This window comes from Apodemus sylvaticus, chromosome 2 (genome assembly GCF_947179515.1).
Source record: "Apodemus sylvaticus chromosome 2, mApoSyl1.1, whole genome shotgun sequence".
In the NCBI taxonomy this organism is placed as follows: domain Eukaryota; kingdom Metazoa; phylum Chordata; class Mammalia; order Rodentia; family Muridae; genus Apodemus; species Apodemus sylvaticus.
The window spans coordinates 23,867,236-23,894,605 of record NC_067473.1 but is presented as its reverse complement, the minus strand read 5'-3'; the positions used below and the strand labels follow the sequence as shown (position 1 = coordinate 23,894,605).

At 39.8% G+C, this 27,370-nt stretch overlaps 1 protein-coding gene across 3 annotated transcripts; it reads right to left on the bottom strand.

Moving 5' to 3' along the window:
- Positions 1-2,427: 2,427 nt before the first annotated feature.
- Positions 2,428-6,604, bottom strand: LOC127678316 (transcription termination factor 1b, mitochondrial). Of its 3 annotated transcripts, none has more exons than XM_052173174.1 (2): positions 6,549-6,604; positions 2,428-4,121 (listed from the first exon to the last, which is right to left on the bottom strand). In XM_052173174.1, the coding sequence occupies exon 2, from the start codon at positions 4,094-4,096 to the stop codon at positions 2,957-2,959; it is 1,140 nt and encodes a 379-aa protein (XP_052029134.1). In that variant the 5' UTR covers positions 4,097-4,121; positions 6,549-6,604; the 3' UTR covers positions 2,428-2,956. The 3 variants fall into 3 exon arrangements, with proteins under 3 accessions (XP_052029134.1, XP_052029133.1, XP_052029132.1); XM_052173173.1 differs by having other exon boundaries at positions 6,530-6,602; XM_052173172.1 differs by having other exon boundaries at positions 6,265-6,594.
- Between the last annotated feature and the right edge of the window lie 20,766 nt (positions 6,605-27,370).

The following is a 27,370-nucleotide window of genomic DNA, read 5'->3' as shown; positions in this document are numbered from 1 at the left end:
TCCCCCCCCCCCCCCCCCCCCCCCCCCCCGCCCATCCATGTTGGCACGTCAACAAGCTTTGCAATTGTTTAGGTCTTATTAGACAGCCCTACTGTTGAGATTCATGGGCATAACTTCCTTGTCATTTCTGGAAGACAATGATGTGTATTTTGAGACATTAAGGAAGGCATAACTAACAATCAGGTATTTAAAGTTGAGGTGAAAAAAACGTGGAAAAAGTCTTCGAAATTGTATCATTTCAGAACTGTTCAATGAATACATAGTATTTCATGGTGGAGAGAAGGCTCAGCAGTTAGGAGCATTGGCTGCTCTTCCAGAGGTCCTGAGTTCAATTCCCCAGTATCCACATGGTGGCTTATGACCATCTACAATGTGATCTGATGCCCTCTATGGTATGCAAGTGTACAGAAAGATAATGTACTCATATACATTAGTTAATTAATTACAGAAATGGTTTTGTTAAAAAGCAAGAAGTGGCTATTAAACTAAAGAAAAGTTCTATACTAAAGAAAAGTATTGATTTCTTTTCCTCCAGCTTGAGGCCAACAGGACCAATAGATAAAACAACCCACTGAAAACATCTTCATATCTATGCAAAGCTCCTTCAGTTGAATGATCAACCAGACTTGCAGGTATCTATCTGCCTTTAGAAAGATATATGACCAAACTGCTGTCTACAGTTCCCCCTACAGCTCATCAAGTTCTATACACACATAATCATGGATGATAAGGACATAATTCTAATGTTCATTAATCTATATTTTTATCAGTGATCCATAATATCTACAATTAATTTTGTTTCCCTAATTTCTTTCTGAGCTCATTTATACTTTGAATAGAGGAAGTCAACTGATTTGTTTGCATTAAATTTATATCCAGCCACTTTAATGAAGTTGTTAGGGTTAGGGTTAGGGTTAGGGTTAGGGTTAGGGTGAAGTTAGGGTCTGTCCCATTCTTTTTTTTTTTTTTTTAGATCTTCCTGAATCTCTTTTTTTAATTAATTTATTTATTTGTTTATTTAATGCATATGAGTACACCACTATTACTCTCTTCAGACACTCCAGAAGAGGGCATCAGACCCCATTCAGATGGTTGTGAGCCACCATGTGGTTGCTGGGAATTGAACTCAGGACCTCTGGAAGAGCAGTCAGTGCTCTTAACCGCTGAGCCATCTCTCCAGCCCCGGGTCTGTCCCATTCTTAAGCTTAAAATTAAGGTCTTTTAAAAACTGAAATTCAAGTCAGGAACTCGGCGTTTTTAAAACTCAAACATTCTAAGAAAAGAGAGTCCCAAAGGTCCTCTAATGTGATGCTTGCTGAAGAATTATAGTCAGACAATACTAAAAGCTGAAGAACCTTCTACTTCCTTCTTCAATTTTTAATGATATTATGATTGTAATAGCGCACCCAAATAATTCGGGATAATCTCCCTTTCTTAAGACTTCTAAAATAAACCATTTTTGAGACAGTCTCAAGATTATAAACCAGGCTACTTGCAATACTCCTGCCTCAGGCTTCCAAGTGCTGAGATCATCTAAATTTAATACCAATGTGTCAATGTACCAAATTCTCATGCTTCTCTTATCTAATATACTAACATTTTTGGGCAGTCGCTATTCTACCTTCTAGGTCACCCCCTTTATAAAAGAAATCGGAATATACCAAACCCCATTCTGTCAGGGGAAAACACTAATTATTCAGATGTAAAGTGTAAAACAACGGAAACTCACATTTTATTATTTTTACTGTTATTACACTCTGAAATTGAACTATAATTGGTTAGTACACTGAAATAAAAGAAAGTCTTGGGATTGAAAGGAGAGGAGACAGAACTAACACATATAAAACCATCAATATTCCTGTGCTGGGCATCTGACTCAGGGCCTTCCACATGCTGAGAAAGCTGTATCTCCCACCCACATCTACTGTTAGAACAGAAACAGAAACGACAAAGGCTCATTTTGTAAAATCTTTCTACACACTGTTCTACTGTAGAATTCAGGAACTACTACTGCTACTGCTGCTCCTCCTCCTCCTACTACTACAGAACAGCTAACACCTTTACCATATAATGAACTGTTATGTTAACTTAAACTAAGAAGGGGTAGCTATATATGAGCATAGTAACTGTGAGTTCTTATGTCCTATAAAACAAAGTATCCACAGAATCATCATACATTTGTCTGGGATGAAAAATCAAACCTCTTGGGCCAGCAAAAGACTCAGTGGATAAAAACACTTTGCTTCCAGGCCTGATGACTAAATTTGTCCCTGTAACCCACTCAGCAGAAAGAGATCCAACTCCGAAAATTGTTCCTCAACCTCCACAGGTACCTTGGTATGCACACCCACGAGCACATGAACAAGCAGACAGACACACACTCTCTATACACACACAAAATACATATAAAATAAGTGTAATCTGAAATATTTTCAAATTTTTATTTTAAAAAAAATAAATTAAAAAATTATTAAAACAAGCTGGGCAGTGGTGTCGCACGCCTGTAATCCCAGCAATCTGGGAGGCAGAGGCAGGTGGATTTCTGAGTTAGAGGCCAGCCTGGTCTACAGAGTGAGTTCTAGGACAGCCAGAGCTATACAGAGAAATCCTGTCTTGAAACCAAATCCAAAAAAACAAAAAAAAAATTTTTTTTTAAAAGAGATAGACAAACAAAAAATCTCTCCTGTTTGAAAAGTCCAAACTGGGGGCTGGAGAGATGGCTCAGCGGTTAAGAGCACTGACTCTTCTTCCAAAAGTCCTGAGTTCAAATCCCAGCAACCACATGGTGGCTCACAACCATCTGTAATGAGATCTGATGCCCTCTTCTGGAGTGTCTGGAGACAGCTACAGTGTACTTACATATAATAAATAAATAAATATTAAAAAAAAAAAAAAAAGTCCAAACTGGAACCAGTGCCAGACTTGTACGATTCCCTGCGGCTCCTCCCCCACAGTCCTATCCACCTAATCTCTTCAGTTTAGCTTCATATCTTTTCTGACTCCAGGACAGCAGAGCAATGCTGGATGTGCTCAAGTCATACCCAGCATGTGACAACTCTCTGATGCGAGTTTTTAAAGTATTTATGCTGTAGTCTAACACCCTCGGATTTTCAATTATTTGTGAAGTACTGATTTTTTCTTCTATAAGGCAGTCTATTTTATCATTAAACTTTTTCTCTGACAAGAAGATCATATTCAGATAGCTTAGGACAAACCTGTGCACCTCCTCCTCAGTGCATCCGAGAGAGAGCAGCCTCTCTCTGATGTTTGAGTAGTTTTTTTTGGTACAGTCGTTGGAAAGGTCTAAGATCCTAGCTCCTGGGCCACATATCAGAAGCAGCAGGTCCTCTTTGTTTAAGTTGAAAGTTGACTGTAAAAATTCAATGTTAGTTTTCACTCGTTTGGTGCTCTGAATTAAGATGGAAGGATTTTTAGAAATTATCTTCCTGACAAAATCTGTGGGATTGTTGTGACCTAAGGATTTACCAGTCTCCTGCAAAAACTCAACCATTTGTTTATTCAATTTCAGACTGTTGGAGAAGGTTCTGGGAGCATTGGTCAACAGTCGGCAGAGGCATTTGTGAGTCAATCCAACAGAGCAGAGAAACTTTATATTATTCTCTAAGTTTTTGTTGTTATTAGATCGAAAAAAGGATTCAGGAGAACGCTCCAAAATATTTACAACTTCAAGGTCTGATGCCATAATCTTTCTCCACAGATCCCACCGTTTTGAAAGACTTTCAGGAGTGCGTGTTATGGCTCGTGGATATCTTGATATGATGCTTCCAATCACTTTGTCACTGGCTCCTTTGGATAGAAGGAATATCTTCAGCTCCTGCTCGTTTGTAACGGCCCTGTTAAAAACTCCAGGCTGCCGTCTCCTTGCCTGGTCGATATCGACTCCCATGGAGAGTAAGTTGTTCAGCAGGTCCTCGTTCTCCAAAGACTCCTTCTCTTTACTGTCTCGTTCCACACTAAACGGCCTGAATGAAACAGACTTGAGGAAAACGTCTGCTGAATCTTGGAGCATCCAGCCCCTTAAATCAAAGAGAAAGTTCCTTCTCACACACCAGATGTTTCTTGATGCCATAATCATCGGATAGCCCAAATGTTTTCAAATGCTGCATAAAATAACATATAATGTTAGCATGCAATATCATGTGAATAACCAGTGTCAATATCCCCATCCTTTAAATACGAGGAGGGGCGTCTCCAGGAGAAAGCATCCATGCCTCCGGCTCTCCTGGTGCCGCACTCACCTCCTGCCTCGTGGCTTCTGTTGGGTCCCTATGGACTCAGGGCTCTTCCTCTTTAGACTTACAGAGAAGCAGAACAACACCATGCTGCCCAAACTGCCCTGCCCTTGTATTGTTCTTTTAGTTCACTGTGCTTGCTTTGACTCTCCAGAATCAGTTCTCCTCTCCATCTCTTGTCTTTTCTGGTTTCTCTGGTTTCTGACATCTTTGGTTTGTTCCTAATAAATGGATCTTTCATTGCCATTCGCCTTTCAACTTGCCAGACGTCTGAGGTGACCCTGTCCAGACACTAGATTTCTTTGCTTCTGCCTGCCTCAATCTCAAACTCTAAATGTAGCTCTGAAAAACCACACTTCAGATGTTGCAACTTTAATATCTTTTTTGAATTTATAATATCCTGTAAATGGATCACATTGACTATATGTATATATATTATATATAATTATGTTATAAATTATATTATTTTATATAATGTTTATTATATAATATATTATACAATATTACATATTATGTTATAAACATTATATATTATATATTAAATTATATATCATATATATTATATATAAGCATATATATGTATATGCGTACACAAATCTCTGGACAACAGCTATCAATACCAATCTCTACCTCAGTTTACCAAATTGTTTCCTTGGTTACAATGCAATAATTCTAAATTCATTTCCATCTTCAAATGATATAGTTGAGGGAATGGGGTGTAATTCAGAGGTAGGTCAGTAGTCTAGCATATCCTTAACATATATGAGGACTTGAGTTCAATTCTTTAACACCAGAAAGGAGGAGGAATTTATTTTCTAATTCAAAGTTGTGAGGTTTTAAACCTGGGACAAGAGTTTGCCAGGAACAGTAGCTGAAGTATTCATTAAACCTATCAAAGCTGACCTTGCTGTCATGTCACACACATGAATATACATATAAAACTTTTATTGAAATCTAAATTCTATATTAGAAGCATGTTCTGCTGCTTTTCCTCATAATTCTCATATTCCCGTCACCTTCTTGTTGGCCCCTACCTCCTGACAGTCCTTACTACATTTATATCAGACCCACCAGCAAGTGCGCATACCTGTACACACATACACCTTTTTAAAGTCTCATTTATCTTGTTAAACTGTCTTTTCTTTCAGAAAGCGTCATTTTCTAGAATCCTAGCTGTAGTGCATGGCCTTGTATAAACACAATATTCATTTAAAGACAGATTGTTCAAGCCGGGCGGTGGTGGCACAGGCCTGTAATCCCAGCACTCTGGGAGGCAGAGGCAGGCGGATTTCTGAGTTCGAGGCCAGCCTGGTCTACAGAGTGAGTTCCAGGACAGCCAGGGCTATACAGAGAAACCCTGTTTCGGGCGGGGGGGGGGGGGGGGGGGGGGGGGAAACAAATCCAAACACAGATTGTTCAGCCAGGATACAGCATAATGCAGTTTAAAAAATAAAGGTAAATATCGAATTGACTTCAGTCTTCTTCTAAAAATAAACCACCTTGTAAAGGAATGTTAAATTTAAATGTTTAATTATCAGAAAAATCTCCATTATTGTAACAAGTGAGTTCCAAGGAGGAAGACTTATATCCTATTTTGTCCCAGAGTTGGAAAGCTAACAGGCTTTTAAAGAAAACTAGTAATCATTCGCATCGGGGTACCACAATCAGCTAATTTTTTGACGAAGCATTTAAGTGGAGAGGTTTTAAAGATAAGAGACTTTGGATATCTCCAGAAAAGGTAAGGACCAGTTGATTCTACCACCACACCGCCAACCCGGAAAAGAAAAAGGCAAAAATATCACCAATGAAGTAGAGAATAAAGAGACACCTCCACACTATTTTTGTGAGATGCACAACCTCTCGCAAACTAAACATTTCTCAGTCATAATGAAAAGAAAACGGCAACAAAAGACCTTTCTCCACGCTTGGCGGGAGGTAGCGGAATCACAAACGTACTTTAACACCAGAACCCACGTTACACATACATTATTTCGTAATGCCCTATACATACCACAACGTAAGCGGTGGTCACTGTCCCTAAAGTTACAAATTCTGACGCAATGCCGAGCTCTTTGCTGTATGAAGTGTAGAGAACTAGAGGAGTCTAAACTCAGAACCACTGTAATTCCACATCGAAGGCTCTCCTTCCCTCCAGGGCAGTTCTGCAATGGCCTTTAGCAATTGCACTGTCAGGCAGAGATGTGCAACCCAATTACAAAGGCTACAGCAGCTCCCCAAACCCAGCCCGAACACAACATCGCATTCACGTTCCGTACCAAAGCTCGCGGTAGACACCTTTTAATTCCGCCTCTGGACGCCTAGGAAGGACCGGAGGGAGGAAGTAACGACTGACTTCCGGTCTCGGCCGGGCGCAGAGGTGACGTCATTAGCTCTGCGCGCTGGGCCTAAACCCCAGCGAGTGTGACCGCAGGAGCCCAGCAGGGGGCGGCTGGGGACTGTGGATGCGCGGACTCAACTTCTCTGGGGCTGTAGTGGGGCCACAGGGCAGAGCCAAGGCTTCCTGCTGGCTGGGGCTGAGATTCTGTTTTCATCAGGAACAGGTTCGGTTTTGATCTCACTTTTTCTCTTAGGTTGCTTTATAGACCCCCCCTTTCTTTTGCAAATTCTTTTGCATTTTTCTGGTTGATTTGGTGTTTGTAAGAATAAAGAATAAAAAAATTTAGATTGTTAATAATTTATTTACCCGGAAAGTGAAACTACTGACCACAGTTTCTTTAGCTTTGGGGATGGGGAACGACTTGAAAAATATTCCTTGCTTATGTTTAATTATTCAGTGACTATTGAGCACCTGTGCACTCCAGACCTGTTTCACAAACAGGAATACAGGGGAAAGCAAGACAATCTCTGCCTTCTGGACTGAGCTCTCGTGGTGTCACTTCTGTCTGAATATTCTCTCCTCAGCATGACCCACGGATTTTCCTTTATGGACACCAGGAGATGCTCATGAAAGTGATGTCAATAAGAAAAGGTGCAGCTGAGATATTGGAGAATTTGGGAGACAGGAAGACCAAGGGCTGGGAGTGAAAGATGGGGAGCAAAGAAGAGGAAAAGAAAACTAGGAGCCATGTGGTAGACTTTTTCCAAGACGCTGTTCGGAGGTTCTCATTTTCCTTGAGTGTTTTCTTACTTTCTTTGTTTTTATGTTGATTAAGACAACTTTGTTTGAAAGTTGTGTTGCTATGCAAACGCCATTTTTTTTTTTGAAAGGATGGTGACACGTGATGATGCTTGTGATTTTAAATGATCTCACAGAAAGGAGGAGAGTAGGAAACCTACATCAAGACAAACCCTCCCAAAAATTAGGCTTAAAACGTTCAGGAATTAGACTCAATGTGTAGTTCAAATGCCAAGTCTATGCTATTTTCAGAATTGCCCCTGGCCTCTTACAACCAAAAACTAATAATAATGATATAATTAGTAATACTGACTATTGTGCCTTATATGCCTGCCTCACTAGCTTTTCCTTGGGAAGTTCACAGACCCCTACTTTACCACTAATGTTTGAATATCAACAAATCCAATTAAAGTCAGAAAGAAATGAGCCCTTCTTTCCTTTAAGAGAACCCACATGTAAAATACCACCACCAATTGACCCCAGGATTCAATAAACAAATGTCCTTTCTACTTCTTCCTCAATTACACAAATCTTACATCTTCCTGTAGTTACACTCAAGGTCTGTAGAGGGATTTTAATGTAACAACATGTCTACTCTATCTAGAATACAGACATGGCCTTAGCACATACTGTTAGTCCCTCTGGCTGGAATATAAGCATGCCCTTATTATACACTATTAGTCCCAAAGAATGAGAGTAATGTTAAGTTTGTAGAAGGAAGCACTCATGTTTGAAAGCGATGTCTATTGAATGGCAGACAATGTAATGAATCAAAGATTTAACAGAATCTGGAGTACAGAGAAGAGGTCGGGGGAGAGGGAGAGAAAGAGGGAGGAGGTATTTTTACCAGGAGAGTTATATAGAGACAGGTTGAAGAGAGAACAAACTAGATATAGGTAAAGGCAAAAACAAGACAGAGACTGGGAAGGAGCCAGAAGATTAGAGCAGATTGCTAGAATTAGTTTGAGGCCAAGCAGCCATTCAGTCAGAAGTGAGAAAGGCCAGATTAAATCAGTCATCTGGAAGGGGAGTTTGAGCCAGAACAGCTATGTTGAGTCGGCCATCCAGAGTTCAGAAAGAACTAGAAAGAGAGAACTCATTCATCAATAAATCTCAGAGGCTGAACACATCCTAGGCCTAGATTAGAATGTTCTGAGGCTAGAAGCTTGCAGGAGAAGGTCCTTAGCACGCAGTAAGCCTCCAGGGGACACTTACATCCGGTGAATAAACATATTTTCACAGAAGTCATTGTCTACTTAGGGTTACTATTGTGGTGAAACACCATAACCAAAGCAACGTGAGGAGGAAAGTGTTTATCCCGCTTGTGCTTCCACACAACTGTTCATCACCAAAGGAGGTCAGGACAGGAACTCAGAGCAGGAACCTGGAGGCAGGAGCTGACGCAGAGGTCATGGAGGAGTGCTGCTTACTGGCTGCTCCTCATGGCTTGCTCAACCTGCTTTCTTACAGGAGCCAGGAACTCCAGCACAGGGATGGCACCATCCACAATGGGCTGGGCCCTCCCCTATCAATTTGAGAAACTGCTGAACTTGTCTACAGCCAGGTCTTATGTAGAGGTATTTTTCTCAAATGAGGCTCTCTCCTCACTAATGACTATCTTTGGTCAAGTTGACACAGAACTAGCTAGTATACGCACCAAAGGAGCTTACAGTTCTACCAGAGGGTGCCATATTTTTTGCCTGTAGTTGTTTGCATCTGAGAATCCTACATAAGAGTTCTGGTTTATTAAAACAGTAAAGTTATCTAGTGAGTTTCTAGTTGCTAACATCCTGCAAACTAACTAAAAAACTAGCTCAATTTCTCTTCCTTTCTGATGACCTCACAGTCCTAAAGATCTTACTCCAGCAAGTTGCTTTCTTTGAAGATTGCCTAACCAGAATCTAGAGATACTCCTTGACTCAGATATCCTATTACAACAAAGACCTATGGCAAAGAACAGGATACTGGCTTAGGAAATTTGCTGCCTACAGACCTGAAGGAATCCTATATTTCCATCGGAATTAAGCTGACAACATAACAGGACAGAAATGGCCAAAATAAACCGGAATAATTCCAATAAATCCTAGACAGCCATATGACTTTAAATGCCTGTGGCATGATTTGATCTTACAGAACTACATCTTTAATCAAGTATCATGGAATAATTTCAATCTTGGTAGAGAATTTATCTCAGCAGAGAGATGGAAAACAAATATTCAGAAGGAGGACATCTTCCTTGTTCAAAACTGTTTACAGTATGTTTTAAAATTCCACCTGTAAAGACTTATTCCTCATTACTATATCGAGTAGTTTTAAGTTGAAATGACTTGAAAGAGAAAACATTAAGCAAATCTTTCTACAAAGAGCCAGACAGATATCATCTAAAGCTTGTAGGTTCATTTGTATATTATTTTCTCCATTCCTACTTCTTGTTTTAACCCTTTACTATTTTCTACCCCTTTTGTGTGTGTGTGTGTGTGTGTGTGTGTGTATGTGTGTGTTTCTGTGTACACGTGTGTGCCTCTGCACTTATGTGCATGCAAATGCCCTAGGAGCAGGGGCAGGGCAAGAGAGGGCATCGGATTTCCAAATCTACATGTTTCACATTTCTGTATTTTGAGCATTTTGTTCAGTCATTGTAATTCTAAACTCACCCCATCTGTATTTAAATGACTTTAGTATATGTATGTATGTCTCCTTGCTGCTCAACAATGTTCAACAACTATGTTCCTTGTAGATACAGTGTCTCACTCATCCATGTGGAATCTGACTTTTAAGGGTCCTCTCATCCTCTGCCTCTGCTAACTATACAAGACCTGGTGCACACAGAAACCAGAGTAATTGGGCCTTCCATTTATTTATTTATGTATTTATTTATTTATTTATTTATTGGTTTTTTTGGATTTGGGTTTTTCGAGACATGGTTTCTCTGTATAGCCCTGGTTGTCCTAGAACTCACTCTGTAGCCCAACTCAGAAATCCGCCTGCCTCTGCTTCCCAGAGTGCTGGGATTACAGGTGTGTGCCACCACTGCCTGGTGTAATTGGGCCTTCCACACAAGTAATGTACATCTAAAAGCATCAGAGAAAAATGAAGACTATTACAGACTTCGTATGGATTTGTTCAAAACTATTTACAGTGTGTATGTGTGTGTGTGTGTGTGTGTGTGTGTGTGTGTGAGCAATGCCCTGGCTCACACTCTTAAATTTACTGGCTTACATTTTCTTTTTTCTGAGTGGTCCCCAGAGCTTCAGGCTCCTCTGTTTTTGCCCCAGTTCTACTATGTTCTGTCCTGTCTCCACACTGACTATGTTCATAGCAGCCCTATTTATAATTGCCAGAAGCTGGAAAGAACCCAGATGTCCCTCAACGGAGGAATAGATACAAAAAATGTGGTATATATACACAATGGAGTACTATTCAGCCATTAGAAACAATGAATTCATGAAATTCTTAGACAAATGGATGGAGTTGGAGAACATCATCCTAAGTGAGATACTCTAGTCTCAAAAGATCAATCATGGTATGCACTCACTAATAAGTGGATATTAGCCTAGAAACTTGGAATATCCAAGACATAATCCACACATCAAATGAGGTACAAGAAGAATGGAGGAGTGGCCCCTGGTTCTGGGAAGGCTCAGTGCAGGGCAATACCAGAACAGGGAAGTGGGAAGGGGTGGATGGGGGAACAGGGGGAGGGAAAAGGGCTTATGGGACTTTCGGGGAGTGGGGAGCCAGGAAAGGGGAAATCATTTGAAATGTAAATAAAAAATATATCGAATAAAAAAATAAAAATTAAAAAAAGAAAGAAAGATGCAATGAAAAGGAAGGAACAAGGGTAAGGATTACATCATGGGAATGGGGTCGCACAAGCTTAGTGTAGGTTGAAAAACCTGCTTTGTAGTTTACATCAGATCTAAGAAACAGGAGCTTATTCTTAATTACAAATGAAAATTTTAATGTGCAAGGATTTATCACAGGAGAAACAGGAACATATTCTTAACTGTCTTAACTGGAAAAAGAACTCTTAACCAGCAAGATGTATTGTTCAGGTTTTGCTCTCCCACTAACTTACAAGGTATATTCTTCTTGTTTTGATTTCACAGTATTCAAGTCTAATATGTTGAATTAACATTAAAATGTTCCATTTTCAATCATATCTGCAGCAATAATTTTTCTAGTTTTGAGTCAAGCATTGAGGAAGGCTGGAGACAGTAAACTTTGACTCTGAAAATCCATTAATGTTTTATTTAACTGTGAGTTGGCCATTCAATACTTTTGCACCTACTCTGGTCACAAGAGCAGCCATGAAACAGGAGAAACAGCCCCATCCTTTAACATGTCCAGTGAGATGCAGTTTAAAACACAGGTTTGTATCAACTCATATCCATGGGCATATCCGTGGTTTGGTTCTAAAGTTTGGAATTTCTGTCCCATGGGATCTTTTGTCTTTGACCACTTAAGTAGTGTGGTTATTTATCAAGAAGGTGGCTTAGTGTTTTCCTCCTATCCTATGGGCTCAAATCAAGGCAACAAAACAGAATAAACAGCAGATTCTGGTATGTTGGAAGAGACTGCTCCCATGCTGAGTGTTGGAGATGGGGGTAGGTGTCACTTCTCAGCCACAGACACAAGAATCCAGATTGACTCCAAACAGAATGGCATGAACATTTGGTGTATTGTCTCCACCTTCCTCACTGATACCAATAAATTTCCAGATTCCCTCCAGGTCACGGGCAAGCCAGGTAGCCATACAGTGTTCTCACCGCAGAACTACCCACAGAGTTTTTTTTTTTTCCACCGCCTTCATCACGAGGAGGATGCTTGACTTTTTCACCTCTGTGTACCTCATGTCATTCATTCCCATCTCAGCCCTCGCTGCATATTAACATCACCAAGGGAGCTTTTTATAGGTGCTGAAGCCCAGCCCCCACCCCCAGGGATTCTCGTTAATTGCTTTGACACAGGGATCAGACCATGGTAGGATTTTTCTGGGGTGTTTTTTTTTTTTCATCTTCTTCCATTCCTGGCAATGGTTCTAATATACTAGCAGAATTTAAAACTATTTCACCTTTGAAACTAGCATCTTAATTTATTCTTCTTACCTACGTCTAAACTCAATGTGGAGGCTAATTCTATTCCTAGTCAAGGAGAATTCAAGAATTTTTAGGCAACAGCATCACAGTTCAACGCTGAAGACTCTAGTCCCACGGAGGCCTGGACTCTTGGTTCCGATAATTACACATTGTTGCTGTTGTTCATAATGATTAAACTCTTCCCACAAAGGAACATGAGCAGCAGAAAGGGAACCAGTTTCTAGGGAAGCAAAACAAGATTGTTCTAATGCTCTCCTGCTGCCTGTCAGCTCTGCTCAAACCATTTTCACAAAGTTGCCCTGCAGAAACTGTCAGTAGCGGGACCCTGTAGACGGTTATATGACCTGGCTGCTCTTTAGTAACTCCTCGGGTCAAGCAGCCAGGAGTCTCTCAGCATTTCCTTCCATCTGCCTGGGGCAGCAATACCTAGGACCTTTCTCAGAGACCACGCCTCTTGTTCGTTTAGTTTCTCCACCTCTTGTCTTATACCTAGTTAATTCCGGAATCTTTTCTCTTTTGATACATCTACAAGCTGCTTGGATCCTATGGTTTAATTATGAGATGTGCAGCCTAGCATCGGTGGTATATTTAAAGCAAAGCAAAGGAAGACTGTATGGTATTGATAGTGAAATTTTGACATAAAAAATAAGAACAACCCTTAGAGTACATAAAGTATTAATAGCATTTTCAAAATATCCATAAAACTATATTCCCAATGAAACCTTTTGCTCAGAAACCAACATTCGAGGTTGTTTCGGGAATACCCACGTAGGTACCAACACTTGGGAGGCTGGGTCTGGAGAGAGTGGGTTCAAGGTAGCATAGTATGGCATAGGTTCAAAACATACAAGCAAGTAAACAAGTGTAAGTTGGCAAGGAAAGGAGAGGCATGGAGGAAGGGAGAGAAGGGAAGGAGGGAGAGAGGCAGAAGCAGAGAGACTAGCATTCAAGAACACAGCATAATAAATTATTATTTTAAATTGCATAACTAAGAAGTCCACCATTCCAGTGCCAATGGAGACAGTTCCCAAGCAGAGACGGAAAAAGGCTGGTTTCTCTTTTCTTCTTATTAATGCAAGATCTCACTATGTGGCCCCGATGGGCCTGGAAGTCCCTATATAGACAAGACTAGTTTTGAGATCTGACTGTCACTGCCTTTTTTGAAGAACTGGGGTGAAAACCTATCTGAAGGGGAAGTTTGATGATTAATTACTTAGTTAATTAGATTTGTAACTTTACTTAGATTTAGTAACTTTAATTAGATTGGTAATTTCCCTTCTGGAAATGAGGTAGTTATTGCTATTGTCTTTTGAGAGCTAGCAGAAACAAAAATGTGTGTGTAATCTTTCAGTACAATGTTTTATGAAACAGTACCCTTGTACTCAATTACTATGACAGTTTTAAAGACAATATCCATTATTATGCTTACAAGAATTGTCAGAAAACTATTTTTAAAGTTCAAATACTTGTCTAATTAAAAGCAAGCATCTAAAATATATTTCATTTCCTTGGCATTAAATATAAACCCATGCTTGAACATTTTTCTCTGTTACCCGGTCAGTGTGATCTCCGAATGCTAACCTCATCAAAAGAGTTTCAGAGGTTTTACAGTACATAACACCATTCAGTATTTCTTTATTACAGAATTCTCTCTGTTGCCCATTATTGTAATCAAGAAAAGGACATATTTAAATTAGCCATTGTGAGTCAGATGCCCTAATGTATTTAATTAATTGCTTGCATTATCTAAATCCCTCCTTAAATTTCTTCTCCGGATATATTACTCCTACAGTCTAAATTATTCATCTTACTGATCTTTCTAACCTGACAAAGCCTCTTGCTCTCTAAGCTGGAGTGCTATTACGAAAGCAAGCTTCAGCTCAATAAATAGTTTTCTTTTGTTAAAGAGAAATATAAAGAAGCATCATGTCTAAAAATAGATACTTAGAACTTCAAATCTATCAGACCATTTGTTGTACCAATCCAAGGCTCGGGAAACAAAGGCATACTTCTTCTGGGGGTATGTATTATTACAGTCATTCTGGGGTTTAAGTGCCAGTTCATTTGTGTGATGGTTCAGTTATATAAACATCTTCCGAGGAGAAACTGATATGAATTCCTTAGGGAGGGGCGGGCAAAGGGAAATTCCAATGAACGGGCACTGACCTGGTCTGCCTGCGTGTGCACCTGTGTTGTGAGAAAGCATGTCAGAATTTGAATTTTTTCTAGTGTACTTAAGATGTTTTAAGGAGCTTATTTACTGTGATTTTCATTAAAAATATACAGGATTTGGAAGTCTTCACCTAAAGGCAAGATAGCATGTTGTGAAAGTGTTAAGACCTTTGCCGTTCCTTTTTCCTGATTAAAGTTTTAACATTTTTCTCTGATAGATATGCACTTGATGGTTTTATAGCTTGAAAGTTCTTCCAAAGGTTGGAGTAAGTTTTCAGAAATAACGGTTTTTAAATTAATTCCTTAAGTGTTTTGCATATATTGTTTAAATCTATGACCTGTAACTTATCTTCTATCATGAAAACTCTACTGTCTTCAGATATGTGTTAGAAAATTACTCTAAAACAGTGTTATCTTGTATACTGAAGTAATTTGACACCAACAACTCCAGGGCTCCGGGGAGTCACTTCTGTCTTTCCAGCCACCAGCTCTCTGCTTCTATTTATATGGAAGAGCTCCAATGACAATGGCGTATCCACAGGACAGGAAGGTTTTTAAATGTCCAAGTTGAGAGATCCAAGTCTCCAATTACTTGGCATTATTTGCAACTAACAAAAGAACTTAGTCCTCTTCAAGTGATGAAGAGAGTTGGAGGATATAAAATGTAGTTCTCAGATGGTGTGCTTGGTTCTCATGCTTGGTTCACTTTCACATGCCATATATATACACATGCCATATATATGTACATGCCATTATATACATGCCATATATATGCATGCCATATACACACATGTCATGTGTGCATGTGCACATATGTATATAGGCATATATGTATATTGATGAAGATATGTGTATCTATACACACATGTGTGTGTGCATGTATGTGTATTATTTTGTAGAAAGATAGTGAAAAGTTACATGAAATGAAATGTAAATCTCTTTACTTTTCCTCAGTCACCCAGTTTCATTTCATTGAAGCACTCTATCCAGTGCTGTGGAGGTTCTTCCAATGATCATTCATGAATTCAACAACATATACAAGTGTACTCCCTGTCCATTCATTTCCATTCTTCTCTCCCCTTCCTTCCCTCTTTCCTTCCCTCTTTCCTTCCTTCCCTCCCTTCCTCCCTTCCCTCCCTTCCTCCCTTCTTCCTTTTTCTTTCTTCCTCCTTCCTTCCTTCCTTCCTTCCTTCCTTCCTTCCTTCCTTCCTTCCTTCCATTCCCCTCCCTCATTTCATCTTTTCATGTAAAAGCCACTCTGATCATATTCTTTTCTGTTTCTTCATGTTTCATCTTGAGGTTTGTTCTGAGTCCGTACATATAAAGGTCATTATTCCAGCTTGTTCCTTCAACAGTGCTCCACTGCAGTGCTCCACTGTAGTGCTTCACTGCAGAGTGAAGTAAACAGAATCTCCTAAATAGTTTCTCACATAGAACATCCAGATGCTTCTACCTTTTGCCATCAGAAGCAGGCTGCAGCAAATATATGTGCCCTTGTGTTGAATAATAAATGTTCTCTGTGTTCATGAGGGAGATTGGTCTGAAGTTCTCCTTCTTTGTTTGGTCTTTGTTTGGTTTGGGTATAAGTGTTATTGTGGCTTCATAGAATGAGTTGGATAGTGTTCCATGAGTTTCTATTTCATGGAAAAGTTTGAAGAGTATTGGTATTAACTCTTCTTTGAAGATCTGATAGAATTCCCCGCTAAACCCATCTGGTCCTGGGCTTTATTTATTTATTTATTTATTTATTTATTTTGATGGGAGACTATTAATGACTGCTTCCATTTCCTCAAGACTTATAGGACTATTTAGATGGTTTATCTGATCCTGTTTTAACATTAGCACCTGGTATGTATCTAGAAAGTTGTCCATTTCATCCAGGTTTTCAAATCTTGTAAAGTTTAAACTCTTGTAGTAGGATCTGATGTTTTTTTTTTTAATTTCCTCAGTTTCTGTTGTTGTATCTCCCTTTTCATTTATGATTTTATTAATTTGGATACTGTCTCTGTGCCCTCTGGTTAGTCTGGCTAAGGGTTTTTCTATCTTGTTGATTTTTTTTCAAAGAACCAGCTACTTGTTTTGTTGATTCTTTGTATAGTTCTTTTTGTTTCTGTTTCCTTGATTTCAGCCCTTAAGTTTGATTATTTCCTGCTGTCTACTCCTCTTGGGGGGTATTTGCTTCCTTTTGTTCTAAAGCTTTCAAGTGCACTGTCAAGCACTTAGTGTAAGCTCTCTCCATTCTCTTTTTGGAGGCACTCAGAGCTATGAGTTTTCCTCTTAGCACTGCTTTCATTGTATCCCATAAATTTTGGTTTATCTTCATTTTCATTAAATTCTAAAAAAATCTTTAATTTCTTTCTTTACTTCTTCCTTGACCAAGCTATCATTGAGAAGGGCATCGTTCAAGGTCCATGTGTTTGTGTGTTCTCCATTGCTTTTGTTTGAACTTAAGACCAGCCTTAGGCCGTGGTGATCTGATAAGATACATGGAATAATTTCAATATTTCTGTATATGTTGAGGCCCATTTTGTGACCAATTATGTGGTCAGTTTTGGAGAATGTACCATGAGGTGCTGAGAAGAAGGTATATTCTTTTGCTTTAGGGTGGAATGCTCTATAAGTATCTGTTAGATCCATTTGGTCCATAACTTCAGTTAGTTTCACTGTATCTCTGTTTAGCTTCTGATTCCATGATTTGGCCATTTTTTGAGAGTGTGGTATTGAAGTCTCCCACTATTATTGTGTGGGATGCAATGTGTGCTTTGAGCTTTATTAAGGTTTCTTTTATGAATGTGGGAGCCCTTGCATTTGGAGCATAGATGTTCAGAAGTGAGAGTTCATCTTGGTAGACTTTTCCTTTGATCAGTATGAAGTGTCTCTCTCTCTCTCCTTATCTTTTTGACAACTTTTGGTTGAAAGTCAGTTTTACCTGATATAAGAATGGTCTATCCAGCTTGTTTCTTGGGACCATTTGCTTTCCAAAATACTGAACAAAATCCTGGCCAACCGAATCCAAGAAAGAATCAAAACTATAATTCACCATGATCAGGTAGGCGTCATCCCAGGGATGCTCTACATAAACAAACTAAAGGAAAAAAACACATGGTCATTTCATTAGATGCTGAAAAGCTTTTGAAAAAATCCAGCATTCTTTCATGATAAAAGTCTTGGAGAGATCAGGAATCCAAGGCCCATACCTAAACATAGTGAAAGCAATATACTGCAAACCGGTAGCCAACATCAAGTTAAACGGAGAGAAACTTGAAGCAATCTTACTAAAATCGGGGACCAGACAAGGCTGCCCACTCTCTCCCTAGGTGTGACCCTAATGAAGCAAGTGAAATGTCTATATGACAAGAACTTTAAGCCTCTGAAGAAAGAAATTGAAGAAAGTCTCAGAAAATGTAAAGATCTCCCATGTTCTTGGATTGGCAGGATCAATATAGTAAAAATGGCCATCTTGCCGAAAGCAATCTACAGATTCAATGCAATCCCCATCAAAATCCCAAATCAATTCTTTATAAATCTAGAAAGAGCAATTTTCAAATTCACCTGGAATAACAATAAACCCAGGATAGCAAAAACTATTCTCTACAACAAAAGATCTTCTGGGGAATCACCATTCCTGACCTCAAGCTCTACTATAGAGCAATAGTGATAAAAACCGGTATTGGTATTGGTATTGGCAGACAGGCAGGAAGATCACTGGAATAGAATTGAAGACCCAGAAAAGAACCGACACACATACAGTCACTTGATATTTGATAAAGGAGCTAAAAAACATCCAGTGAAAAAAAGATAGCATTTTTAACAAACGGTTCTGGATCAACTGGAGATCTGCATGCAGAAAAATGCGAATCTACCCATTCTTATCTCCTTGTACAAAGCTCAGGTCCAAGTGGATCAAGGATCTACACATAAAACCAGACACACTGAAGCTCACAGAGGAGAAAGTGGGGATGAATCTTGAACACGTGAACACAGGGGAAAAATTCCTGAACAGAACACAAATGGGACCTCATAAAACTGCAAAGCTGCTATAAGGCAAAGGACATGGTCAATAGGACAAAACGGCAACCAACAAATTGGGAAAAGATCTTTACTAACCCTACATCTGATAGAGGGCTAATATCCAATGTATACAAAGAACTCAAGAAGTTAGTCTCTAGAGAGTCAAATAACCTTATTAAAAATGGGGTACAGAGCTAAACAGGGAATTCTCAACTGAGGAAACTCAAATGGCTCTAAAGCACCTAAAGAAATGTTCAGCATCCTTAGTTATCAGGGAAATGCAAATCAAAACAGCACTGAGATTCCACCTTACACCAATCAGAATGGCTAAGATGAAAAACTCAGGAGACAGCAGATGCTGGAGAGGATGTGGAGAAAAAGGAACACTTCTCCATTGTTGGTGGGATTGCAGGCTCATAAAACCACTCTGGAAATCAGTTTGGTGATTCCTCAGAAAATAAGACATAGTACTACCTGCGGACCCAGCTATACCACTCCTGGGCATATACCCAGAAGGTGCTCCTACATGTAATAAGGACACATGCTCCACTATGTTCATAGCTGCCTTATTTATAATATCCAGAAGCTGGAAAGAACCCAGATGTCCCTCAACAGAGGAATGGATACAGAAACTGGTATATATACACAATGGAGTACTATTCAGCTATTAAAAACAATGACTTCATGAAATTCTTAGGCAAATGGATGGAACTAGAAAGTGTCATCTTGAGCGAGGGAACCCAGTCACAAAAGAACACACATAGTATGAACTCACTAATAAGCAGATGTTAGTCCAAAAGCTCAAAATAAACATGTTGCAATTCACCCAGCACAGGAAGCTCAAGAAGAAGGAAGACTTAAGTGAGGGTGCATTGGTTCCTCTAAGATAGGGAACAAAATACTCACAGGAGCAATAAGGGAGACAATGTGTGGAGCAAAGACTGAAGTAAAGGCCACCCAGAGACTGCCCTACCTGGGGATTCACCCTATAAACAGTCACCAAACCCGGCCACTACTATGGACGACAAGAAGTGTATACCAAAAGGAGCATCATGGTTGTCTCTGGAGGGACCCTGTCAGAGCCTTACAAATACAGAGACAGATGCTAGCAACCAACTATTGGACTGGGTGTGGAGTCTCCAATGGAGGAGCTGAAGGGTGGTCTGGAGGAGCTGAAGGGGTTTACAGCCCCATGGGAAGAACAATGATTTCGGCCACCCAGACACCCTAAGACTCCCAGAGACTGAACCATCAACCAAGGGGCACACATGGTTCCAGCCAAAAATGTGGCAGAGGAAGGCCTTGTTGGGCATCAGTGGGAGGAATGGTCCTTGGTCAGGTAAAGGCTCAATAGAGGATCCAACAAAGGGAAATCAAGGAGGGGAGGTGGGAGTGTGTCGGGTGGAGGGGCACATATGTGGAGGCAGGGTGAGGGAGGAGGGGTTGAGGGTCTTTGCGGAGGGGGGGGGAATCGGGAAAGGTTTTACCATTGGCAATGTAAATGAAGATGATATTCATTAAAAAAAGAAAAATAAATAAATGTTATCTGCAGAACAAACCCCCACACCTTGAAATTTACTGAAACCAGGAACAGTTTCATTGTGATAAACAGAACCAAATTGCACTTCATACAAGTCACACCCATCTTCACTTCCCACAGTCACATATGAGAGAGAATCCATACATGCTTCTGCAGCTTCATCTCTTCGTCCAAAGGGGATGATAGGATGCTGAACTGTAGACTGACTGCATCGGGAAGTAAGAGCAAGCTGGTAGTGCCCAGCAATGGTTTCAGGTGATAGCAAGCAAGGGCATCAGATCACAGGAAGGATTTTATTGTTTGTTTTTTATTAGTTCTGTGATGTTTTTATATAATGTGTTTTGATTATATTTAACCCCTCCCAGTCCACCCAACCCTTACCTACCCACCCAAATTTATGCCCTCTTTTTTTTTTTAAACCTGTCAAATCCAACTTGAGCAACCCTTCTATTCTTAGATGTGTGGCCTTCTACTCATGTGGTCAGTTTACTTGGGGCAATGCTTTTTTTAAACCCCTGGACAACAACAACAACAAAAAACAACAGAACTACCTCTCCCTAGCTAGCTAGCTGCTAATTGACAGCAACTCTCGGCCCAGAACAGGGCTCATGCCAGCTCCCCTCGCTATGCGGGGATCTCATCTGGCTTCAGTTTGCCCAGGTTGTGCACTGAGAGTTCAACAGGCACAGCCCTGCCACTGGCCCTTGCATTCTTTTACTCCTCATTTTCTTTTACAGTGGCTCCTGAGCCTGTAAAGGGGAAGGAAGTGTGATGGAGGTGTCCCAGTTAGGCCTGAGTGCTCTGCAGTCTCCTTTTCCTCTCCACCCTGACCAGTCAGAGTCAGGCCGCTGTGTTAATTACCATCTCCCACAAGAGAAGCTTCTCTGACGAGAGCTGAGGGAAGCATGCATTGATCTGTGGGTATAACAGTAAGTCACTAAGAGTCAGTTTAATAACTATGACTCTTTAGCAGAAGAAGAGGAGAACCTTCATTCTTGAATTATAAAGATAATTGTATTTTTTTTTATTCGTGCATTTCAGGCAGTGTGTGTAGTGTGGGATTGGTATAGAGAAGTAAAGAAGTGCAAGCTCAAGTCAAATTTGGTATCTTAGCATCAGATTCCAGAGGGTGACCAATAGCCTGCAGTGCTAATCAAGTGATTTTTTTCTTATTTTTGTTTAGCATGCCAGCATTTTAGCCCTAATCTCAAATGACAGAGTCAAATGTGGCAAATACACTTTTCCCATTCCTTACCATGGAACTTGAAGGCAGAGTTCACCGCAGTTAGGAGCTACAAAGCATGACTACAATAACGGATGCATATCTCGTGAAGAAGAGATAATACACCTTTTAACAACAGGCAATTATTAAAAAGTTTATTTGTCATCACTGGGAATACCATGGTCATCTTACTTAGTGGTAGAGTCAGCTTTGTATGTGATACCAGAGCAATAAGTAGTTTTAAGCTATTGGTCAGTTTTTGATAGTAGAACCCTGTTCAAACCAAGTACATAGTTACAGCTCCTTAAAGTTAACTATCCTTACATTGTCTGGAATTTTACAGCTAAATGTCTTCTGTTTCGAGAAGTTGACATTATGAAGGAATCAAGAGCACAAAGAAAATCCATTTTACATTTCTCTAATAAACAAGTTTCCTTGCACAAATTGTAGGAGTCAATCTCTGGATCGTTTGAATAATACATCTCCAGAAGCTGCTACCATGGTGACAGACTAAATGGCAATGTTCCAGACTACTTTATTGAAATGGCTGGTTTGGGTTTTTTTTTTTGTTGTTGTTGTTATTAAAGTGGGGGGAAAAAAGACTTTTAAAAGCTAAAAGGCTGAAGTGAAATGTTCCCCAGGTGGTTATTTCTTATACATATATATATCCATGATGCAACCATCTCTAACAGAACTAGAATAAATTACTATCCCACAGATATTTCTGTGAATTTATTCATTTTTTAAATTTATTGATTTACTCACTTTACATCCCAATTGGAGCTCCCCTCCCTTCTATCCTCCCAGACCACCTTTCTACCCCCTTCCATTCTCCTCAGAGAAGATTTCCCCCACACCTACTACTTACTCTCCCCCCCCCCCCAACCCCCTGTACAAGTTGCCCTAACACCTGAAGTCCAATCAGGACTAAACCAATTCTCTCCCACTGAGGCCAGACAAAGCAGCCCATCTAGAGAAAAGGGATCTAAAGGCAGACAATAGAGTCTGAGTCAGAGACAGACCCTGGTCTAATTGTTAGGGTCTCACATGAAGAACAAGCTATACATCTGCTATATATGGGTAGGAGGCCTAGGTCCAGTCCATTTATATTTTTTGGTTGGTGGTTCAGACGCTGTGAAACTCATAGTCCCATGTTAGTTGGTTCTGTGGATCTTCTTGTGGTGTCCTTAACCCCTCCTTCTCCCCCTATCCTTCCCTTAACTCTTCCACAAGACTCCCTGAGCTCTGCAAAATATTTGGTTGTGGGTCTCCGCATCTTTTTCCATTAGCTGTTGGATAAAGCCTCTCAGATGACAGTTACATAAGGCTCCTGTCTGCAAGCATAGCAGAGTATCATTAATAGTGCCAGGGGTTGGTTCTCTTTCAAGTATCTTAAGTTGGTCCAGTCATTGTTTGCCTATTCCCGGCAAACTCTGCTCCGTCTTTATCCCTGCATATCTTGTAGGAAGGGCAAGTTTTGGGTCAAAGTTTTTGTGGGTGGGTTGGTGTTCTCTTCCCACCACTGGAAATCCTGCCTGGCCTCAGGAGGTGGCCACTTCAGGCTCCATATCCCACACACCTATGGGCAATTATTTTTGACAAAGAAGCCAAAACCATACAATGGAAAAAAAATAAAGCAACTTCAACAAATGGTGCTGGTCTAACTTGATGCCTGCATGTAGAAGAATGCAAATAGATCTACATCTATTATCCTGCACAAACCTCAAGTCCAAGTGGATCAAAGACCTCAACATAAAACCAGACACACTGAATCTAACAGAAGAGAAAGTAGGGAATAGCCTTGAATGCATTAGTACAGGAGGCAACCTCCTAAACAGAACACCAACAGCTCAGGCACTAAGATCAACAATCAACAAACAGGACTTCATAAAACTGAAAAGGTTCTGTAAGGCAAAGGACACTGTCTATAGGACAAAACAGCAGCCTATGGATTTGGAAAGGATCTTCACCCACCCTACATCTGACAGAGGGCTAATATCCAAAATATATAAAGAACTCAAGAAATTACACACCAACAATCCAAGTAACCCACTTTGAAAAATGAAATACAGAACAGAATTTTTTTTTTTGGATTTGGTTTTTTCGAGACAGGGTTTCTCTGTATAGCCCTGGCTGTCCTGGAACTCACTCTGTAGACCAGGCTGGCCTCGAACTCAGAAATCCGCCTGCCTCTGCCTCCCAGAGTGCTGGGATTACAGGCGTGCGCCACCAACCGCCCGGCCAGAACAGAATTTTTAACAGAGAGATCTCCATTGGCTGAGAAGCACTTAAAAATGTTTAGTGTTCTTAGTTATCAGAGAAATGCAATTCAAAATGACTCTGAAGTTCCATTTAACAGCTATCAGAATGGCTATGATCAAAAACTCAAGTGAGAGCACATGCTGGAAAGGACGTGTAGCAAGGGGAACACTCTTCCATTGCTGGTGGGAGGGCACACTTGTACAACTACTCTGGAAATCAATCTGGTGGTTTCTTAGAAAAAAATGAAAGTAGTTCTACCTGAAGACCCAGCTATACTGCCTCTGGGCGTACATCCAAAAGATGCTCCAGCATCCTACAAGGACACTTGTTCTACTATGTTCATAGCAGCTTTAGTCTCAATAGCCAGAAACTGGAAACAACCCAGATGTCCCTCAACCAAAGAATGGAGAAAGGAAATATGGCACATCTACACAATGGAATACTACTTAGCTATTAAAATCAAGGATATCATGAAATTTGCAGGGGAATATATGGAAGTAGAAAAGATCATCCTGAGTAAGGTCACCCAGACTGAGAAAGACGGGCATGGTATGGACTCACCTATAAGTGGAAATTAGCTGTAAAGTAAGACACAGGAGAGCCCAAGGAAGGATTCTTGAATCTCACTCAGAAGGGGAAATGAAATTGACACCACACATGGAAGGAGTGAGGGAACTGGGTGGGAGAGGTGGGTGTTGAGGGGATCAGATATGGGGAGAGCAGGGGTGGGGGGTCAGAGGTCTGGGAGGGAGAAGGGAAATCAGTCAGGGGGGACATCTGTGGGACAAGCCTCACAGGGAGGTTCCTGGGGGGAGATGTGGGTGACCCTAGCTGAGACATCAATTAGTCTTTTAAAAACTTCAAATTAATTAGTGGATTGAACATTTAGTTACCTTGGCAACCAATATTTACATAATCAATCAAGAATTAGTCATGCAAAGGTTAGGTACAGCTTAAGAACAAAACACTTGCTTTGAATCTGTGAAGCTTTGAAATTGATGTTCAGATCCAAGCATTCAGATGACTGGGTTATGTATGAAAGTGTTAAAAGAAATCAGTAAAATATTTCTTTTCCAGAATTATGTTTATTTATTTTTGAAGCAAACATTAGCAAAGGAAGAAATTTACAATATTCAGTTAAATTTCCTTCACTGTTTCTGAGATTATAAGATTACAACTATCAATTATCAATAATAATATAGCTAAGTGGTGTTCTATATTCATTAGCTCACTTCATCCTTATAATAACCCTGGAAATTAAAGTTAGGAGCCTTTAGGAAAGTGAGGAAATCGCAGGTCAGAGGGGCTAAGATAGCTATACAGTTTGTATGACCAGGTAGAACTGATGTTGGAACTGTATCTCTCTAGATGAATCATCTTTTATATGAAAATAAAGACTTTCTGTATATATTTATCTCTAGAGACTAAATCCAAAAAAAATTATGCTGAATCTTGATAGAGAAAGCTGAAATTTTTTTTAGAGCGAATGATATTCTGTTCCCACAGATGCAGTATGGGAAGGAACACCAGGAAAGGTGCAAAAGCTCTGGAAATGCCCCTCTCTTAAAGTGGACGCTGGGTGCACAGGTATTCCTTACATCACCGTAGATTAACCTTTATATATGTGTGACATTTATTGGTAGTATCTTATTATGTAAACTTAAAAAATATTCAAGGAAATGAATTTCTAAGACTTATAATAAGATCTTTGCCTAAAAGTGTTTATTTGTAAAGATTCTTTTCCCATGATTAACTTCAAGGTACTCCACATTGGTAATATAGTACACACCGGGGCCCTGGTAGCCACCATTGCACACACTGGGCCTCTGACTGGGCCTCTCTGTCAGTGCTGTTGCTTTTCTGTTTCTATACTAAAAATCAAATGTCCCACTGTGTATTAGAGAAATCCTTGCAAAAAACATTAGAACATAAGTCTAAAGGGATTGATTCATTTAGGACAACCATTTCTGTTCAAGTAGATAGCTATCAATTTGAATGTAAGCATGACCCTCACTCAGCCAGCGGGCACCTTTCTTTGGTATCAAGATACTGGACTGTTTTTGGAATAGACTCATGACATGATGATGTTGAAACATAAGCATGTTCATTTTTCTCAATATAGCAGTGTCTGCTTGTTAACATACACATTCTGTGAAAATGACCCCAGTAAGAGCCAAGTGACTCACAAGTATATCTTAGTACTATGTAGTTTCCATAGACATCTGATGGACCAATATTTTCTGTGATTTAGTGTTGGCACTTATTTTTATTATAATGAACAATCATCCCAAGGCTAACAAAAGCCTTATACTTTTTGGTGGTAACCAATCGTTTACCACCCTTGCTTAGTACCCCCCTTTTTTTGTCTCTATAACTCTGAATGACATTCATATAATTCTATTTCTTGATTTTTGTTAAATATTTGTTTAAATATTTTTTATCAAGATTGTACTTGCATAGTAAAAAGTCAAATAGTATCATAAAGTTTCAAATGAAGCACAGAAGGAACCTCCACTGGAAATCTCTTTCCATCTCTAAGAGCATTGTGTACTACGGCCATATTCAGTCTCCCAGGCCCTCTCTTCCTGCCCCATGTTTTCTTTCTGTGCTGGTCTCCTTCTCTCACCCATAAATGTCTGTGATCTCTCTTGCTTGCTATCATCCCCTCCAATTTTTTTTTATCTTCTTTTGGCCTGATTATTTAATAAAAGATAATGTGAGGTAATTGTAAATGCTAAATCCTCATTGTTAAATATCAAGTCTTCCTGAGAGCTACTCAATTGGAAGAGACAGAAGCACATATATTAATACATCAATCCTGCTATTATAGTTAAGAAATGAAGGAACCTTTGGATAAATAAATACTTTAAAGTATAAAATTCCATTTATCCATTTTAGAGAAACATTTTCTATGCTGTTTCTGATTCTATCTATTGTTAGGAGAACATACTCTCAATATTTGAGACAGTAATAGGAACTACAGGAAATGTACCTACATTATTCATAGGATGGTACTACAGAATATATTATGTTTCCCCCAACCTGTATCTGTGAATGTGTCTTTACTGGGAAATGGGATTTGCAGGTGATCAAGATCGTACAAAGCCATTGCTAGTGAAAGGCTAGCCAATGGAGACTAAGTCATAATCAGGTGGAAGAAATAAGTTCCTGTAATTTATTCCATAGTGAGTTAGCTATAGATAATAATAATATGATATTCTTAAAAACTCTAAAAGAAATAACTTCGAATAGTCTCATGGAAAACAAGGGATAGGTGACTGAGGACACAGATATGTTTTCACTGATGTTAGCATTTCATGATGTAGTGAACTATCACATGACACTTCATGAATATTCACATTTTTAGGCCAATTAAAAGACATGCTTTAAAAACATAAAATCATTTTAGTCAACCCAAATCTAATATAACTTTATAAAACATGTCGTTATAAATAAAGGGAAATATGGACACAGACATGGGTCTGAGTGGAGGGGCGGCTATGAAGAGAGAGGGAAGAGCAAAGATTAGAGCGATCCCCCCCACCAAACCAAAGCAAACCAAAGACTGCCAGCCAGCCAGTCAGAGACAAATGCAGACCTTACTCTCTCTCCTAGTCTAAGCTGGGACCAGTCTGCTGACAACTAGATCTTCTGCCCCTGGTCTGTGGCCTGAGC